The sequence below is a fragment of the Anolis sagrei genome, chromosome 2 (assembly GCF_037176765.1).
Source record: "Anolis sagrei isolate rAnoSag1 chromosome 2, rAnoSag1.mat, whole genome shotgun sequence".
NCBI classification, from domain to species: Eukaryota; Metazoa; Chordata; class Lepidosauria; order Squamata; family Dactyloidae; genus Anolis; species Anolis sagrei.
This window is the reverse complement of record NC_090022.1, coordinates 193,032,459-193,051,852: the sequence shown is the minus strand read 5'-3', so window position 1 is coordinate 193,051,852 and position 19,394 is coordinate 193,032,459. Positions and strand designations below refer to the sequence as shown.

General features: G+C 44.2%; 1 protein-coding gene and 1 pseudogene across 2 annotated transcripts in view; both read right to left on the bottom strand.

Annotated features, from left to right (window-relative positions):
• Nucleotides 1-7,306: 7,306 nt before the first annotated feature.
• LOC132767629 (leucine-rich repeat neuronal protein 1-like) overlaps nucleotides 7,307-19,394 on the bottom strand; it is a 49,011-nt gene continuing 36,923 nt past the window's right edge. For both annotated transcript variants that reach the window (XM_060762791.2, XM_060762790.2), the window contains one exon: nucleotides 7,307-10,335. In XM_060762791.2, the coding sequence (XP_060618774.2) occupies nucleotides 7,695-10,232 (2,538 nt within the window). In that variant the 5' untranslated portion in view covers nucleotides 10,233-10,335 and the 3' untranslated portion in view covers nucleotides 7,307-7,694. The remainder of the gene's footprint in view (nucleotides 10,336-19,394) is intronic.
• Nucleotides 11,205-11,360, bottom strand: LOC137096477 (U2 spliceosomal RNA; annotated as a pseudogene).

The following is a 19,394-nucleotide window of genomic DNA, read 5'->3' as shown; positions in this document are numbered from 1 at the left end:
ACCTCATGGGCCATCCATTCCAACCCCCTGCCAAGGAGCAGGAATATTGCATTCAAAGCACCCCTGACAGATGGCCATCTAGCCTCTGTTTAAAAGCCTCCAAAGAAGGAGCCACTACCACACTCCGGGGCAGAGAGTTCCACTGCTGAACAGCTCTCACAGTCAGGAAATTCTTCCTAATGTTCAGATGGAATCTCCTCTCTTGTAGTTTGAAGCCATTGTTCCGTGTCCTAGTCTCCAGGAAAGCAGAAAACAGGCTTGCTCCCTCATCCCTGTGACTTCCTCTCACATATTTATACATTGCTATCATGTCTCCTCTCAGCCTTCTCTTCTTCAGGCGAAATATGCCCAGCTCTTTAAGCCACTCTTCATAGGGCTTGTTCTCCAGACCCTTGATCATTTTAGTCGCCCTCCTCTGGGCACATTCCAGTTTGTCAATATCTCTCTTCAATTGTGGTACCCAGAAGTGTCTATCTTCCTTCGCTCAGCCTTCCCTATGGTCCAGCTCTCACATCTATAGGTTACTAAGGGGAATACCATTGCTTTAACTATGCGGAGCTTCGTTGCCAGTGTGATGTGCACCTGTATTCTATGCTTAATATATTTTGGCAAATGACACTGATTGAGGTAAATCAAGACAGGAAATAATGAACACCACTCAGAAGCAGGAGGACTCTAGACAACAAGCAATCAAGGGGCAGTTAACATATCCCAAACAGGATGCCTCCAGGCAACAAAGGCCAGGCTACCTCTATTTATTTATTTATTTATTTATTTATTTATTTATTTATTTATTTGTTGCATTTGTTGACCGCCATTCTCAGCCCTAGGGCGACTCTATGCAGATACCCTCACTGATTGAATTTGCAGACTTCATGGCTACTCAAATGCTAATTCAAGCTTGCTAATTGTGACATTCACACTTTCCTTAAAGAGGCAAGGGTCCTTTCTTTCACCCTGGACATTCCATACACTCCCCTTGCATCACTGCCAATGGAACCTCTGAAGATGCTGAAGTCACAGATGCAGGCAAAACATCAGAAGAGAATGCTGCTAGAACATGGCCATGTAGCCTGAAAAACTCACAGCAACCCTCCAATCAATGTGTTTGTGTGTTCTAATAATAATAATAATAATAATAATAATAATAATAATAATAATAATAGGATTGAAGAGAAACAACTGGAAAAGCTGTCACAATATGAGGATTTAAAGATCGAACTGCAAAGACTCTGGCACAAGCCAGTCAAGGTGGTCCCAGTGGTGATCGGCACACTGGGTGCAGTGCCTAAAGACCTTGGCCTGTACCTAAATACAATCGGCAATGACAAGATTACCTCTCCCAGCTACTGGGATCTGCACACATTATTCTCCGATACATCACATAGTCCTAGACACTTGGGAAGTGCCCGACGTGTGATCCAATACAACAGCTAGCAGAGTGATCTTGTCTGCTGTGGACTCATCTTGTTGTGTTTCAAATAATAATAATAATAATAATAATAATAATAATAATAATAATAATAATAATAATTCTTACCCACCTCTCTCCATGGCTTGAGGTGGGTCACAGAACAATAAAAAAAACCCAAATCCTAGAGTCACTTGTGTGGTATTTTTTCTCCCAGCCAAACTGATGCTTTCCCATTACCTTCCAGAAATTGCTCTGCAAACACACATACAGTTTTATTCCCTAAACATATGGAAGGACTGTGACAATATGGGCCCTCCTACCAGCTGGGCCAACCAGTGTCAATGTTACAAGCATGGCATCATACTGATGACTGCTTTAGAGCATATATACCTTCCCTTCCTCTCTGTTCCTGTGTACTGGAGAGAAGAACAGAGCTCCATCTGTTACTGCAACAAATATACTTTCCCCTACAAAGCAATGGACAACAAAAAATTGTGGGAAGGCCATCCTTATCTGCTGATAAGAGCGAAGGAAAGAAACGTCTAAGCCGGATCAAGGAAATGCCTAAGCCGGATTAGTCCAAGGGTCTATCTAGTCCATGTGCTTCAACCAGCCAGATGTTCACAAGCAGAGCATGAAGGGAATGGTGTCTTTTCATTCACTGTTTGTCTTGAGCATCTGCTATGCACACAAAGGGATTCCATGTACCTATCCTGTTTGCCAACAGCAAACTCATTCTTCTAACGGCAGTCCAGACAGGCAGGAATGCCCCAATATGTGCTTGACTACGTACTGGACTGGGAGGATGGGATTTGTAGTCTCAAACATCCGGAGGATTCAGTTTCCTTGCAGGAAGTTGGGTGGAGGGCGTGGTGTTCAGAAGGAGAAAAGAATCATTAGATGCAGTGGAATCTCAGAATAGTTCTGTGAGGATGTATTGTACCTCTGAGGATGTTTGCCATAGATGCAGGCGAAATGTCAGGAGAAGATGCCTCTAGAACATGACCATATAGCCCGAAAAAACCTATAATAACCCAGTTCTGTGAGGATTGAATATGTTTGGTGGCCAGAAGATGCCAAATGGCTGTTGGAGGGGAAAGGGAAAATTGAGTGGAAGTCAGGAAGGAGTGTCCACCATCACTACCAACAGCTTGTGCTGTTTTTGTTCTTATTATTGGGTGGCATCCAGTTGAGAAGATACAAACACATAAGCTAGACTTATGCAATGGCAACCATTCAATATTGATGTATAACTATAATCAGAATTGCAAATGTTCCCCAACCAACCAAGCCTACAGCCTTACTAAACAATAGAGGTCTGTTGTGCTGGGAGGTAGTAGGATGATGTCTCCAGTCTCGTCCTACCAGCAAGTTGCCATACAACTATCAGAAAATTCCTGTTGCAACTCATCATTGTATTGTAGGAGGAAGCTGGAGACTCACCTATTGCACCCTTATTGCCATTAGGATAGACTTCAATTACGCTGGACTGGTCATGTCTGGATGCCTGACCACCATCTCCCAAAGCAGTTGCCCTACTCCGAACTCAAGAATGGAAAATGGAATGTTGGAGGACAGGAAAAGAGATTTAAAGATGGGCTCAAAGCCAACCTTAAAAACTCTGGCATAGACACTGAGAACTGGGAAGCCCTGGCCCTTGAGCACTCCAGCTGGAGATCAACTGTGGCCAGCAGTGCTGCAGAATTTGAAGGGGCACAAATAGAGAGCGAAAGAGAGAAACGCACCAAGAGGAAGGCGCATCAAGCCAACCCGACCGAAACCGATGCCCTCACTGTGGGAGATGATGCAGATTAAGAATAGGGCTCCACAGTCACCTACGGGCCCACCGCCAGGATACTACACTTGGAGGACCATCATCCTCAGACTATGAGAGATTGCCTAAGTAAGTAAGTAAGTAAGGTGCAGCTACTGCCTGTAAAGTTAGTTTTGGGGAATTAGGCCAGGAAATGATATAGAATTACACATTTGTACCTATGTTTGCAATGTTGGCTCTTGGTCCTTACCACTATTGGTTTCATAGGCTAGCGTGTTTGACCATATTTTGGACCAGCAGTGACTGGAATTCCATTTAATAATCTAGGAATCGCTAAGATGTCATTACATAACAGGACATGCTGTAACTGTACTACAGGTTGAGTATTTCTTATCCAAAATAATTGGGAAGTTTTAGATTTTGGAATCCCCGTGTTTGCATAAACAGGTAGTCCCCATGTTACATGATTCTGCAGGTTTGTTCTTAAGCTGAATTTGTATGTAAGTCAGAACAGGTACATTTTTAAGTGTAACTCCAGCCATACACACGCACGCACGCACAAGCTTTGGATAGCATGGGGAAGGGTTAGCACTCCTGTGAAGTTTGTCTTGCTGCCCATGCCTCTGTTCAGCAGATTTGATATCAATTTCTGTCCCTGTGATAATTCAATTTTGAAATGTTTGGCTTGTGGTGGAAACAAGGACTGGCAAGAAAGCTCCAGTGGAGACATTTTTTTCCCCATGGTAACTCTTTCAGGAGTGAATTTCCCTTCCGAGGGGTAGATTTCTCTCATTTCCTATTGTCTCACCCCCGTTCTTAACTATGAGTCATTCATAGTTAAGATGTTCGTAACTCGGGGAATACCTGTACCTGCATAATGAGTTATGTTGGAAATAGGACCAAAGTCTAAACACAAAATTCATGTATGATTCATATGCAGCTTATACACATAGCCTGAAAGCAATTTCATACAATATTTTAAATATTTGTGAGCGTGAAACTAAGTTTGTGTACAGTGTCAGAAAGCAAAGGGGTATCTATCTCAGTCACCTATGTGGACAATTCTGGATTTGTAGTATTTCAGCATCCCTGATAAGGGATACTCAATCTGTATTACACTTGCATTTATGTTCGGTTTGTTAATTCATTTGAAAGTGTTTATAGAGCTATTACTACAGAAACTGTTTTCTTTTCCCAAATGTGAACAACAGCAACATCTTTTCCAGATCTCCAAGAGGTTATGGCTGGTTGGCTGATTAGCTGCCTAATCATCATCATCATCATCATCATCATCATCATCATCATCATCATCATCGTCGCTGTTGGTTTTGTTGTCTCTACATCCCCAAAGAAGGGATAGCTGGGTGAAACTACCAACAGAACAAATGCAAATGTTCTCATGGCTAATAGTCCTTGACAGGCCTATTCCCCATGAGCTCTAGCTTATAATCACCTCTTGATTCTTTTCTTCACATTTGGATTTAGTATGATGGTAATCCTTCACTGGCTGGAGAACTTCAGAGGAACTGAACTGACTAGGGAAAGACTGGAAATAGTACAAAGGGAAGCAATCCCTGGCTGAAAGTCTGGTGGCTTTGGCTAAGGCCATTTCAAAATCTACAAGTATCAGGCAACACTGTGTTGATGGGTAGACTTTGTTGTTGGTGCCTTCTGGTCATTTCCCATCTATGGTGATCCTATCACAGCATTTTCTTTTGGCCAGATTTCTTGAAAGGAGGGGTTGTCATTGCCTTTCTCTGATGTTGAGAAAGTATGACTTGCCCATAGTCACCCACTGGGATTCATGGACAAGCTGAGATTTGAAACCTGGCTTCCAGAAGCTTAGTCTACCACTCAAACGACTACTTCTACCAGGACTCAATCTCAGAACTGTTTCAAATGTCGTTGCTGTCATCTCTCCACATCTGCCGTTTTAGACTTTTGTGGATTTGATCATTCATGGATTTTATTTAAAATGTTCTTTCCAGTAATCTCTACAGCCTCCAGTATGACTCTATGGTCAACTTCTTCCACTCATATTTGAGGATGTAGAGATTTCTAGAGAGAACACTAAGGTAATATTGATCATAAAGATATGATTGAAAACCTAGAAATTCCTAGGAAGGTGCTCTTTCAGGTTAAAAAAAAGTGATTTCTTTATTCATGTTTTTTCACTTTCAAGGGGAGACTGTACCACTATGGGGTTGTAGTAGGCTTTTTCAGGCTATATGGCCATATTCTAGAGGCATTCTCTCCTGACGTTTCGCCTGCATCTATGGCAAGCATCCTCAGAGGTTGTGAGGAGAGAATGCCTCTAGAACATGGCCATATAACCCCAAAAAAACCTACAACAACCCAGTGATTCCAGCCATGAAAGCCTTCGACAATACATTGTACTACTATTGTTAGTGAATGTGGAGGGTTTTTTTTCATGTCAGGAACAACTTGAGAAACTGCAAGTCACTTCTGGTGTGAGAGAATTGGCCATCTGCAAGGATGTTGCCCAGGGGACACCAAGATGTTTTACTATCCTTGTGGGAGGCTTCTCTCGTGTCCCTGCATGGGGAGCCAGAGCTGACAGAGGGAGCTCATCCGCGCTCTCTCTGGATTCGAACCTCCGACCTGTCGGTGTTCAGTCTTGCCAGCACAAGGGTTTAACCCATTGTCCCACTGGGGGATCCTAATGTGAAGGGTTAGGGTTAGGGGCATGTGAATTAATAATGTAAAAATGGAGGAGGGGCAGTTTTGAACCCAGACTTCCCTTTGTTCCTTAGCTACAATTTGCACTATCCCATTCCCTTGTCTTGTTTATGGTTTGGCCATGTCTTACCGCAGTTGTCACCATAGGTCAGGGTTTCTCAACCTGGGGGTCGGGACCCCTGTGGGGGTCGCGAGGGTGTATCAGAGTGGTCGCCAAAGACCATTAGAAAACACAGTATTTTCTGTTGGTCATGGGGGTTCTGTGTGGGAAGTTTGGCCCAATTCTATCGTTGGTGGGGTTCAGAATGCTCTTTGATTGTAGGTGAACTATAAATCCCAGCAACTACAACTCCAACATGTCAAGGTCTATTTTTCCCCAAACTCCACCAGTGTTCACATTTGGGCATATTGAGTATCCATGCCAAGTTTGGTTCAGATCCATCATTGTTTCAGTCCACAGTGCTCTCTGGATGTAGATGAACTACAACTCCAAAACTCAAGGTTAATGCCCACCAAACCCTTCCAATATTTTCTATTGGCCATGGGAGATGTGTATGCCAAGCTTGGCTCCATTTCATTGTTGGTGGAGTTCAGAATCCTCTTTGATTGTAGATGGACTATCAATCCCAGCAAGTACTACTCCCAAAATCAATTCGCCTGAACCCCACCAGTATTCAAATTTGGTTGTATTGGGTATTTGTGCCAAATTTGGTCCAGTGAATGAAAATACATCCTGCATATCAGATATTTACATTACAGTTCCCAACAGTAGCAAAATCACAGTTGTGAAATAGCAACAAAAGTAATTTTATGGTTGGTGGTCACCACAACATGAGGAACTGTAATAAGGGGTTGTGGCATTAGGAAGGTTGAGAAACACTGCCATAGATAATTGGGCATTGTTCTGAGTTTTCAATTGCTGTTTTATGTGCTATTGGTTTTACTTTTTTGTATTGTACTGTGTGTTCATTTTATGCATATTTTATAGGCACCTTGTGTTGGGGAGGTGGAGACGTGGTACAAAAATAAAGTTATTATTGTTATTATTATTATTTGAAACAACAAGATGAGACCACAGCAGACACTCACCCATTGGACACTTCGTTAATTGATCAGGAAGCACAATTAATCCTCGCATAACTGTCTTTTTTAGAAAAGGAAAGCCAAGCAACTCATGCTAAACTTTGTCTTCAAAGTCTGTAGTGCGGCCCAGTAGGAAAAGCAGACCTGTCATCCCTGAAATGTCCACCAGAGGGGAACATCTCAACCTTCTTGGGTGAAAGCTCTCTCTTTCTCTGGTGTGTTCAATTTTGGCAAGAGGTTTGGTTCCAGTACACAGTACATAACTGCTCACAGTGCCGTATGTGTGTGTGTGTGTGTGTATTTCTGCCCCAACAAATACACCCAGACACTCTTGGTGTTGTCCAACTCTAGAACTTTATTCAAAATTGTTTCTGTTTCCTGCCCCCCAGGGGCTACACTGTCCCAGGGGCCCCGGTCATCCTCTGCCTGACCCTCCCCTCCCTATATTTGGCTACAACTACACAGTGAGACCTTGGATTAAAAAAGAAAACACCCCAACCTACATACCAGGTTCCTGGTACTGCCTACCAGTAGGGCATAGAGTTGCGGTGTGTGTGTGTATGTGAGAGATAGAGTGCAAGGAGAAAAGGTAGGAGGCAAGTAGTACATAGATTTGGGAAGACCTGGAAAACCCACTCTTTATACCCTTAAAAAATCTGTGGGGAGCGAAGGCTTTCCTGTCCAGGGATGGAAGAAGAGCTGTGTGTGGCTGCCCTGCCAAATTCACGGCTGTTGCCACAGATAGGTCTTGGAAGTGTCAATCTGGCTGGGAGGGGGTGGCAGAAGAAGACTGGGTCCTCCCACTGTGGAAGTGGTGGCAGGTGGAAGTGGAGCAATTGGAAGGGTGGATGGGGCCAGTTGTGTCAACGGAGCCATTGGCAGAGGTGGGTCCCCCTCCGCGTCCCACAAGCTGATCAGTGGCGGGTAGACCTCATTGAGGGGAATGGCTGCTGCGTGCTGCATGTACTTCTTGAGTGAATGGCGACAGCCTTTTTCCTTAAGCCTCCGCGAGGCACAGAGAAGCAGGAGCACAGCACTCAGAGCTGCTAACAAGGAGCCGGTGACAGCTGCCAGGGCTGCTCCTCCTGCCCAGCCTCCCACCAGTTCAACAGAGAGCGAGGCCTCCTTGGTGGTGACATTGAGGCAGGAGCGTTGCATGCGGGGCAGCTGCCAGACAGGTGGTGCAGTGGTTGTGGTTGGCCAGGGACTGGTAGAGGGTGCCGAGGAAGCTTTGGAAGTGGAGGAAGAGACCACTGTTGCTAAGAGATGAGCCATAAGCAAGGCTGGAGGACCTCTGGAGGTGCCTAAGGGACTTGCAGAAGACACAGACACCTCTGTGGTTGTTAAGCCCACTTCCAGCGAACTCACAGATGTCGAAGTTCTAGCAGATGTTTCTACAGATGTAGGGAGGTCTGTGTAACCACCAGCAGCTGAGGACTTGGGGACAGAGGACATGACAGTAAGGCAGATTTCATAACGGGTGGCAGGTTGCAAGTGCGTGAGGTTGAATTCCCGGATACCCACAGGGACCCGTGCCGTGTAGCTCAGGTGGGGGTTGTGGATTCGCATGGTGGCCGACGACCACACTGGTGTAGCCAGTGGATGGGCTGTGGCTGAGTCACTGCCTCTCTCATTCTTCTGCCCTTCCATGAAGGATGTCATCCATTCCACCACCACAAAGTGAGACTGGATCTTCTTAGCAAGGACAAGCAGCTTGACAGGGCTGACATTCCTTTCACCAATCACGGCAAGAGCCACACTACGACTGGTTGAACCAAAGTTATTCCTTGCCACACAAGTGTAGATACCTGAGTCTGCTGAGTTGACTGTGCTGATCTCCAGGGTTCCTCCAGCCCTGAGATGCAATCTTCCAGACCCAGTGGTCAACTTTTCTCCAGACGGGGATATCCAGTGGAATTGTGGTGGCGGCTCTGAGCTGGCCTGGCAATCAAGAGCTACTGTTGAGCCAGATGATACCTCCAGCCGTTCTGGGAGATCCTTGGAGGTAATCTCTGGCAGGCAGGTCCCTCCCATGGCACTCTTAAATGCTTCTTGGAGCTCTTGCCCAGCAGCTTCTGGGGGAGAGGCGCAAAGAGTGGTTTGAGACTCAATCAATCGAATATGACTCATGGCTATTGGCTCCCAAGCTTTCAGGCAATCACAGCGCAGTGGGTTTCCATACAGATTGAGTTCAGCCAAAGCTGGCAAGGTTCCTATCAAGCCGAGAGGGAGAAGACTGAGGGCTGCATTACTCATTAGCAGAGTGCGAAGAGCTGGCACCCCCTGAAAGGCCTCCGGGTGTAAGTAGGAGAGATGTGGGTTGTTGCACAGCTCAAGTTTGGCCAACTCTGGAAGGTTCTCAAAAGCACTTTTGTGGATGCCAGAGAGCTCCTCCATGCCATTGAGGCTCAGCTCTTCTAGGTGCAGCATATCCTTGAAGTCTCCTGCCCGGACTTCTGCAATGGGGTTCTTATTGAGGTCCAGGAACTTCAACAGAGGGAGGCCTTTCAGAGCTTGCGTGGGGACATGGGGAAGGTGGTTGTCATAAAAGGATAAACTCTCCAAGTAGTCCAGGCCTCGGAAGGCATCAGCAGGGACTTCACGGAGCTCCATCCCAGCCAAGACCAGGCTGTGAAGTCGCCCCAGTGGATGGAAACTCCCACCGGTAAGTCGGGAGATAGGATTCTCACCAATCATCAGGATCTCCAAGTTAGGGAGGGAGATAAACCAACGGTGGTCAATGGCACGGAGGCGATTGGCATTTAGGTGCAGCCGGAGCAGACTGGTCAGGCCAGTGAAGGCCAATGGTTGAATGGAGGAGATGCGGTTGTGGTTTATGTACAGTTCTTCAAGTGATGCCAGGTCACTCAAGCAGTGATCTGGAAGTTCCTCCACTTGGTTCTCCTCTAAGTAAAGTGTAATGAGACGTGAGAGGTTGGCTAGTCCAGCATCGCTGATCCTGGAGAAGTGGTTCTGGGACAAGTCGAGTTCAGTCAGGTTGGACAAGTGCTGGAGTTCCCCATTGACCTGGGAGATCTTATTGCTCTGCAGAAGAAGTACCTGGGTGTCTGAGGAGAGATTGCTTGGCACTTGGGTCAGGAGGAGGTCATTGCAGTCCACTGTGCGGGCCTCATGGTAGACAGACTGTGGGGTGAACCATGGCCGGGTCTCACAGACGCACTGGGGCGGGCAAGGGTGGGGGTCAAATGTTGCTGCTTGCAGGAGTAGCATCAGCAGGGCATAGAGTGGCAAGAAGGACATTGTGCCCTCCACGGACCCTTCGCTCCCACACGGTCCAGGGTATAAAAAGGGACACTTATTCGTCAGAAGTTGACTCAAGGAAATTCAGGGAGCAAAGTCATCTCTGGAAGAGAAAAAGAAGACAGGGTTAGATAAGCACATATGCATGGGAAATAAAATTTATCATTCACTCTCTTTTATTTTCTCTCTCACTTGCTCTAACATACATATACAGAAAGACAGATCTTGCTTTAATAAAAGTTTCCAGTCTTTCATTAGTTCAGGAAACAGTGGCCAAAATCAAATAGTTAGTTCTAACTAGACAGACGTAATAAAATAGTTGCTAAGTGGTAAAGTAACATATACATACATCTTATTTATTCAATGGATCAACTCTGGTGCAATTGATTTTAGGCCAAAGATGAGCAAATTGTGCCTTCTAGCTATCGTTGGACTGTGCAAGACAGAGCTACGCAGTTTTGCCAATAGTGAGGCATTCTGGGAGTTGTAGTCCAACAAATATTCAGAGAGTCTCAGTGTTCCCATCCCCAATGTAGCAGGAGTTTTAGCAATGGTCAGCTGGTAAGTCATTATTCCCATTTGCTATACCTTATAACCTTATTATATTCTGTATTTTTCTCCTACTGTTTATACACCCATTCTTTTACAAACATATTTCTGAGAAGAAGATTCAGACTATCTCATCCTACCACAGCTCAGTTATTGATGTGGCTTGAACATGCCATTCTGTTACATGTTTACAAAAGTCATGTTCCTTTATTTGCAATTTGGAGCTCAGACTCTCTTCTTATGTATCTTGCTGGGAAATTGCAAATAAAGGAACATGACTTTTGATCTACACCTTATTTGTGATCCCAGGTCAATGGCATTTGAAGCCACCTATTCTAATCTCAAGAGCCAGGATGATGTAGTGGTTTCAGCATTGGACCACGACTGTGGAGACCAAAGTTTGAATACTTTATCAGCCATGAAAATCTATTGGCTAAGCTTGGCCAAATCATCCATGGACTCAACCAATCATGGCTCAAAAATATTTTGGGGAAAAACCCATCAAAAAGCAAATATTGATTTTTCTTTGTACTGAGCACTATACTACACTTGATCTTAGCAAAAAAGCCGAGAAGCGACTGTAATAAAGTTACAGTACTGTAATAAATTTATGTAAGTTACTGTAATAAAGTCTTTTTTGACCCCAAGGTGGTGACCCCTCTGGGCACAGAGGTCCAGTCAGGGATAAGAGAGGCAGACCATGTTTATGGCACATTTTTTTAGCCCCTTCCCCGTGAGGGGTGAACAGAGTGGATGCTCAGCCATGGATATAGCTGGCAAACTACTCAACTGCTTGGAACCTTGAGGTAGAACAACTGAATCCGTATCTACTGTCCATGTGCAAGTCTGTGGCTAGGGGCTTCCAGATATCACAGTCCTGCCCCCATCACCACTTGCTAATTGCCATGGGACTTTTGTTGCATTTCTTTTCTTTTCCTTGGAAGATGCCTGTGTGTCAATTTGTTTTATGTGTAGAGATCAGTGCACATTTGATCAATACTCAGTCTTCACAGAGAAAGGTTCACATCTAGTGGCATAGTTAACCTGATGACTAGTGGCTTCTCACCTGTTGCAGTCTTCACCCCCCTTCATAGCCATTTAATGTGTACTATGTTATCATCTGCTTGGTCCACCATTGAGGACTTCAGATTGTATTTTGTCTGGCTCCTCTGCTGTGACCTTGCTGCCCAGGGAGCCCCCCCCCCCCCCCCCGGAGCATATGACTCCAACTGCTTTGCCTGCAGGTTCACCAGAACACATAGACCCCTCACCATGACAAGGTGACAATCCATTGAGTATGCCACTAATAGGATTCCAGTCCTAGTGTGGACACAACCATGAAGAAAGTCATCTTTTTTTAATTTTAAGCTATTACTAATGGCTTCTGGCCATAACTTTGCAATTTTCATGAAGCTAAGAAGAACAGACAACAGAGCAGAACAGACAACTCCACATCTGTATGCTTGTCCACTATGCCCTGCCTCATGCACCGGGATTGTGGCGCAGCTGGCTGAGTGTCAGCTGCATTAAGATCACTCTGACCAGAAGGTCATGAGTTCGAAGCCAGCCCAGGTCAGAGTGAGTGTCCGACCAATTGTGTAGCTTGTTGTTGACCTTTGCAATCCGAAAGACAGTTGCATCTGTCAAGTAGGAAAATTAGGTACCACCTATGTGTGGGGAGGCTAATTAACTAATTTATGAGGCCATAGAAAGACTCCAGCAAAAAAAGCACTCCAGCAAAGCATACAGGGAATGTGGAAGTACTTCATCAGTGTCGCAGATGGACGATGAAAGTGACAGCTCCCCTGGTGGCCAGAAAAAGTTAAATAGCCTCTGTGTATGTCTATATACGTTGTATGTCTAATTGGCATTGAATGTTTGCCATATATGTGTACATTGTAATCCGCCCTGAGTCCCCTGTGGGGTGAGAAGGGCGGAATATAAATGCTGTAAATAAAAAATACAAAAGGAAGAATTGTTGGAGGCTACAGACAATGCCGTTGCTGTTGCCCATTTTTGGTCAAAAGATATTTAGCCGCCTGCGCTCCTTCTATTTTTATCAGTTTTATACTAATTTATGTAATGCTTTTGATATGAAATAAATAAATAAATAAATGAAACTAACAATGAGAAAGCCTTGCCCTGTATACAGGTCTCAGTCCTACTGGGTAATCCCAATTAAAGTGGATCCATTAACTGTTGAAGGGCAAGTTAACACAAAGGCAAATCCAATTAGCTCAATCAGTCTGTTCTTGCTGGGATTAAAAAGTAGGATTTAGGTCATAGATCCTTCCCAATGCCCTTTAAAAAAAGTGCATCTTTTAATTTATCTTACCCTAGAGTGGGCACAATGACGAAAGTATAGAAAGCATGTAAACAACACAACTATATGACGACACAGAAAAATAAAAAATAACTCCATCAATGAGCAATTCAATCAGAAATCAAATCAAGATGAATGATACTTTTCTACAGCCCCGACTTGCTGCTGAAACACATTATCATTATTACCACAGCTGTGATCATTCAAATTTCTGCTTTAAAAAACCTAGTTGAGCTTTGGATTTTGCAGACAAAGTTGCGCTCCTACTTTTACGGCTGTCTGTTCTATTTAAGAGGAATTTAAGACGGCAGGTTTTTATCCCTCCCTTTGTAAGATGCAGTGGTTAAATCCAAAAGAGGACAAGGCTCCCTGTACATTTATATACTGCGTAGAAGGAGAGAGTTTTGACCAGTGTCACTTTCATGACAAGCCATGCTTCTAGAAATATCCTACACTTCAGGGATTTACTGTTGTGGTTGTCACTATCATTATTTTCATCATCATTATTATCTTGCCATCTCCCCAGTTAGGACTCACGGCAATAGACTGTCCAGGCCCTTTACTTGCACAGGGACCACTAAGCTGGACCATGACATGAGACATGGTATTCTCTATGATGGAATTCCTTCTTTAGATTGGTTTGTCAAGCCCAGTTCTCCTTTGTCCCAGCATCAAATCAAGCCTTTATTTTTTGGCCTGGGTTCGAGGGCCTGGTATAGAGGCACAAGCAATTGGTAGCATGTTCCTTAAATATCTGGTTAATACCCCTTAGTGGTGTTTTATAATGTGCAATGATCTCACTGTGACAATGTCTGTTTGAAATTGCAATGGGACAGCGAATCTATTTTAGTGGGTTGTTGTAGGTTTTTTCGGACTATATGGCCATGGTCACTACCTCTGAGGATGCTTGCCATAGATGCAGGCGAAACGTCAGGAGAGAATGCCTCTAGACCATGGCCATATAGTCCGAAAAAACCTACAACAACCCAGTGATTCCAGCCATGAAAACCTTCGACAATCTATTTTAGGTTATAGTGAGGTCACTACCTCTGAGGATGCTTGCCATAGATGCAGGCGAAACGTCAGGAGAGAATGCCTCTAGACCATGGCCATATAGTCCGAAAAAACCTACAACAACCCAGTGATTCCGGCCATGAAAACCTTCGACAATCTATTTTAGGTTATAGTCTGAACTTCAAATAAACCATTCAAGGTGCTGAACTCTATACTTCAAATAGGAAAAGGACCTGGGAGAGCTACTTTGAAGTTCAGAGTGGAATCACAACCCCTCTGACATGAAAGATACCAATCCTCCACTAGCCAAACTGAGGGCTTTTTTTTTAGGAATAAGGAGCAAAGCAGAAGTACATGAAACCAAAACTAAACTAAATAAAATAACAATAATACAATTACCTACAGGATTCCTTCTCCCATACAACCCGCTCTGGACACTCCTCTGGAGGGCGGCTATTCCAGCTAATAATAATAATGTACCCGAGAGGAGTTAGGGTGGATTAGAGTACACATATACGGTAAACATTCAGTGCCGTTATACAAATAATAAAGACAGACGGTACATAAACAGAGGTAAAGGCTTTCCCATCTTTTTCCATCTTGGCATCTGGAGACTGTGCTTGATTCCAATCACCTGGGGTGAAGGGGTACTATCACTCCATTTTTCATGCCGAGGGCTTTGTTGTCCTTAAACACTCTCCCGGTCGAATTGCCGGCATGTCCGCATGGGCACCTTTTATTACCTCCCCTACTCACATTGCTGTTTTCAAACTGCTAGGTGAGCAGAAGCTGGGCTGTTGGTTGGGAGCTCACCCCAACCCGGGCTTGAACTGTCAACCTTTTGATCGGCAGGATTTTCTGAAGCTGACAGTTTAACCCACTGTGCTAAAGCCCAGCCCAGCGGCTTAATCCTCTGTGCTAAAGCTAAGCAGAACTCAACTGGTGTCCATCACCCCCCTCCGCAAATAACCTGCTCCTCCTTTTATCTCACCCGTGTTTTTAATCAGTTTTTAAATCATTTTCTCACACATGTAGCCACCCATTGTTACTGTGACTGTGTTTATTGTAATCTTATATTGTTAATGTATTCATGTGTTTATGTAATTATGATGTTGTTGTTTATTGTATGTGTTTTTGGTTTTATTTCGTTTTGATTTGTCGAATGGGCCTGGCCTCATGTAAGCTGCTCCGAGTCCTTGTTGGGGAGATGGTGGCGGGGTATAAATAAAATTTATTAATTATCATCATCATCATCATCATCATCATCATCATCATCATCACCCAGAGGACCTTTTCATTGGCTGCCTGTCAGAATTTAAGCATTCTTTAGAATTTAAGAATTTAAGAACTGGCATCAAGTCCCAAATGCACTTTGTGAGAGATTCAGGATTATTCGCACATTGCAGCTACCTCTAAATACCTCTATATATCACTTGTCAAGTCCAGCACTTTTAAATTTTATCTATTACACTTGGCCCGGCCCTTGGTTTTAAATGCGTCACTGTGTCATTGTTTTTTTATTGTTCTAATGCTTTGCTTGATGTTTTTATTTGCTTATGACTTTTATTGTGCATGTGTATGTTATTGTTGTTGGCGGCCTTGGCCTTTGTAAGCTGCGTCGAGTCCTTCGGGAGATTTTGCAGGGTATAAATCAACTTAATAATAACAATAAATAATAAGAAGCCTATGCAGTCAATTTTTAATTATTAATTTTCCTGCGTTTACTTTATTTAAATCTTTGTTGTTTGTATTTTAATATATGCTTTTATTAGAAATACATTTTAATATATGTATTTTATATAATGTTTCATGATATGTTTTTAACTATGTTGTGCCCCACCGTGAGCTGTCTCTTCCTCCTCCTCCTCCTCCTCCTCCTCCTCCTTGCAATACAGATGTATCTTGAGGTATATTTACACTGGCCTCATTATCTTGGGGCTAGTGTTTGCCACTTAAACTCAGGGAATATGGGATGGCTGTGCAAACAGTTGCAACTGGTTCCATCTAGAATTGGCCCAATTGCTTATATGGCCCCAATTTGTTGTTTGCTCCAGATTTTGGCAGAGAATTTGGAGTAACCAGTGACTTTTGTTAACATGGTGAAAGGCTACACTAAGGACCTTGGCCCATGTTAACCTGAATCAGCTCAGTGTGTTATGCAGCAGCCATGGAGCTGATTCATCTGCCTTTAGGGATAATGGGTCAGTGTAGATGTGCCCTCAGTTAACAATGCCTCTGACAGTGGCATTTTAGAACAGCTCAAAAAATCTGCAGAGATGAAAACAAATGGTGCAAGGTGGTATAGTGGGCCCTTGGTATCGGCTAGGGTTTGGTTTCAGAACTCCTCATGGCTACCAAAATCTGCAGGTGCTCATGCTTGATTATATTCAATGCCATAGTAAAATGGTATCTCTGATATAAAATTACTAAATAAAGGTTTACTTTTTGGATTCATTTAATTTTGAATGATTCCAAGCCATAGATGGCTGAATTTATGGATATGGGGTGTGTGTGTGTGTGTGTGTAACTGAACATTTTATCAGCAAAGCTGTGACATCCGGACTGGTTTTACTCAGTTTTGCTCTGGGTGTCCTGTATTAATCCTCAGGAAAACAGCTGGTGGGGTTGTGAAGGTTTCTGCTCCTTCTTTTAGAAGCTTTAGGATGAGGATTGCATAGTCCCTGGATGCCCTCCCCTGCCTCATCTCTAAGGGATCAAATCAAAGACCTGAACTCTGGTGCTGTTGATCTGTCCCATCTGTGTGGGATGGGATTTGCCAGTGGGGCTGGCAGCAACAGCAAGGCCTGCTGGATAGTGGGTGACCTAGATACATGGACATGTAGAACAGCTGGGTCCCGCTTGACAGGCCTTGTGGCAGCTCTCCCCAGGGAGGGAAGGACGAGGAGACATGGCTCCCAGAAGCACAGGGGTGGGCTTTACTCAGGCTGCATTCGAATGGGGCAACTCAGAATACTCTGTCCAGTGCCGAGCACCACAATTCAAGAAGGAACGTCTCCAGAAGAGGGCAAGCAAAATGCTAAATGACCTGGAAGCCAAACCCTCAGTGAAGTGGCTCAGGGAGATGGATATGTTTAGCCTGGAGAAGAGAAGGTTGAGAGGTGACAAGATAGACATGCTTAGATATTTGATGGGATGTCATAATGAAGAGTGAGCAAACTTGTTTTGCACTGCTCTAGAGACTGGGGCCCCTTCCACACAGCTGAATAAATTCCCACGTTATCTGCTTTGAACTGGAATATATGGCAGTGTAGACTCAGATAACCCAATTGTGGGATTGTGCCCACTCTGCCTTGATATTCTGGGTTCTATGGCTGTGTGGAAGGGCTCTATGACACAGAACAATGGATTCAGACTACAGGAAAGGAGATCCCACCTGAATATTAGGAAGAAAAGGAGCCCCTGGTGGCACAGTGGGTTAAACACCTGTGCTGGCAGGACTGAAGACCGACAGGTCACAGGTTCAAATCCAGGGAGAGGCAGCAGATGAGCTCCCTCTATCAACTCCAGTTCCTCATGCGGGGACATGAGAGAAGCCTCCCACAAGGATAAAAACATCAAATTATCCGGGCGTCCCCTGGGCAACGTCCTTGCAGATGGCCAATTCTCTCACACCAGAAGCGACTTGCAGTTTCTCAAGTCGTTCCTGACACAACAAAAAAATTAGGAAGAACTGTTCAACAGTGGGATACACTCCCTTGGAATATGGTGGTCTCCTTTTCTGTGGATTTTGATTTTTGATGAACTTCAGTTGGGAATGCTTTGGTAGTGTATTCCTGCACGACAGGGAATTTAACTGGATAGTCCTTGTAATCTCTTTCAACTCTATGATTCTATGTTTCTAATTCTTGGTGGGAGAAAGAGATGGGCTCAGGGTATTAGACAGTGTTTGAACTGCCAGGTTCTGAATCAGTGAGGGAGCTCTACTCATAGGATCATAGAATCATGGCCACTGAGTTCAACCTTGTCACGTAGGAATGCACAGCTAAAGCACTCTTGAAAAATGTCCATCCAACCTCTGATTAATGACCCTAAAATATGGGAAGCCCACCACCCTCCAAGGTAGTCTGTTGAACAGTTGTTCCAAGCAAAGAACTTCTTCCTAGTGTTCCTAGATGGAATCTCATTTCTTGTTATTTGAATCCATTTGTTCATCTTATTCCGCCTTTGTTAGACCACACCTGGAATATTGTGTCCAATTCTGGGCACCACAATTGAAGAGAGATATTGACAGATGAGGGCGACTAAAATGATCAAGGGTCTGGAGAACAAGCCCTATGAGGAGCGGCTTAAGGAGCTGGGGATGTTTAGCCTGAAGAAGGCTGAGAGGAGATATAATAGCCATGTATAAATATGTGAGAGGAAGTCACAGGGAGGAGGGAGTAAGCTTGTTTTCTGCTTCCCTGGAGACTAAGACACGGAACAATGGCTTCAAACTACAAGAAAGGAGATTCCATCTGAACATGAGGAAAAACTTCCTGACTGTGTGAGCTGTTCAGCAGTGGAACTCTCTGCCCTGGAGTGTGGTGGAGGCTCCTTCTTTGGAAGCTTTTAAACAGAGGCTGGATGGACATCTGTCAGGGGTGCTTTGAATGCAATATTCCTGCTTCTTGGCAGGGGGTTGGACTGGATGGCCCATAAAGTCTCTTCCAATTCTATGATTCTATGGTCCCTGGACCAAGAGAAAATAAGCCACACCAGACCCATTCAGATATTTAAAGATGGCTATGATAATGAATACCAAGTGCTCCAGGCTATATTGCAGAGGAAGAAACTAGAAAAGTCACCTCTAAGGACTCCTTACCTAATAGATTCAAGGATTCATTGTCTACAAAATTCATGGAGCAAGTTGACAGATGACTTGTATGTGCACACATGCACATACACACACCATATCACCTATCAGTCCTGTGTTACCTTTCACTCCTAGCCCTATGCTTTAAAGCAGAGCCACTGGACCTCAACTCTGACAATACCTCACCTTTCATAGTGCTCAGCTATAGCACTATGTCTCCATTTAAACTGTTGTGGATGCTATAGGAGGCCATGGCTGAAGCCTATTGAATCCTGGAAGAGGGGATGTAGTTTGGTCAGTAGTAAAAGAGAAGCTCTCTGGCTGAGGATTCCAAAGGCTCTTCCTTAAATTGCATTTCCTAGGATACCATAGGATGTTGCTATGGCATCTAAAGTGGAATCACATTGCTATAATTGAAGAGCATGAAAGGACCCATGGAACTTGCAATCTTAGCTAGAGATTC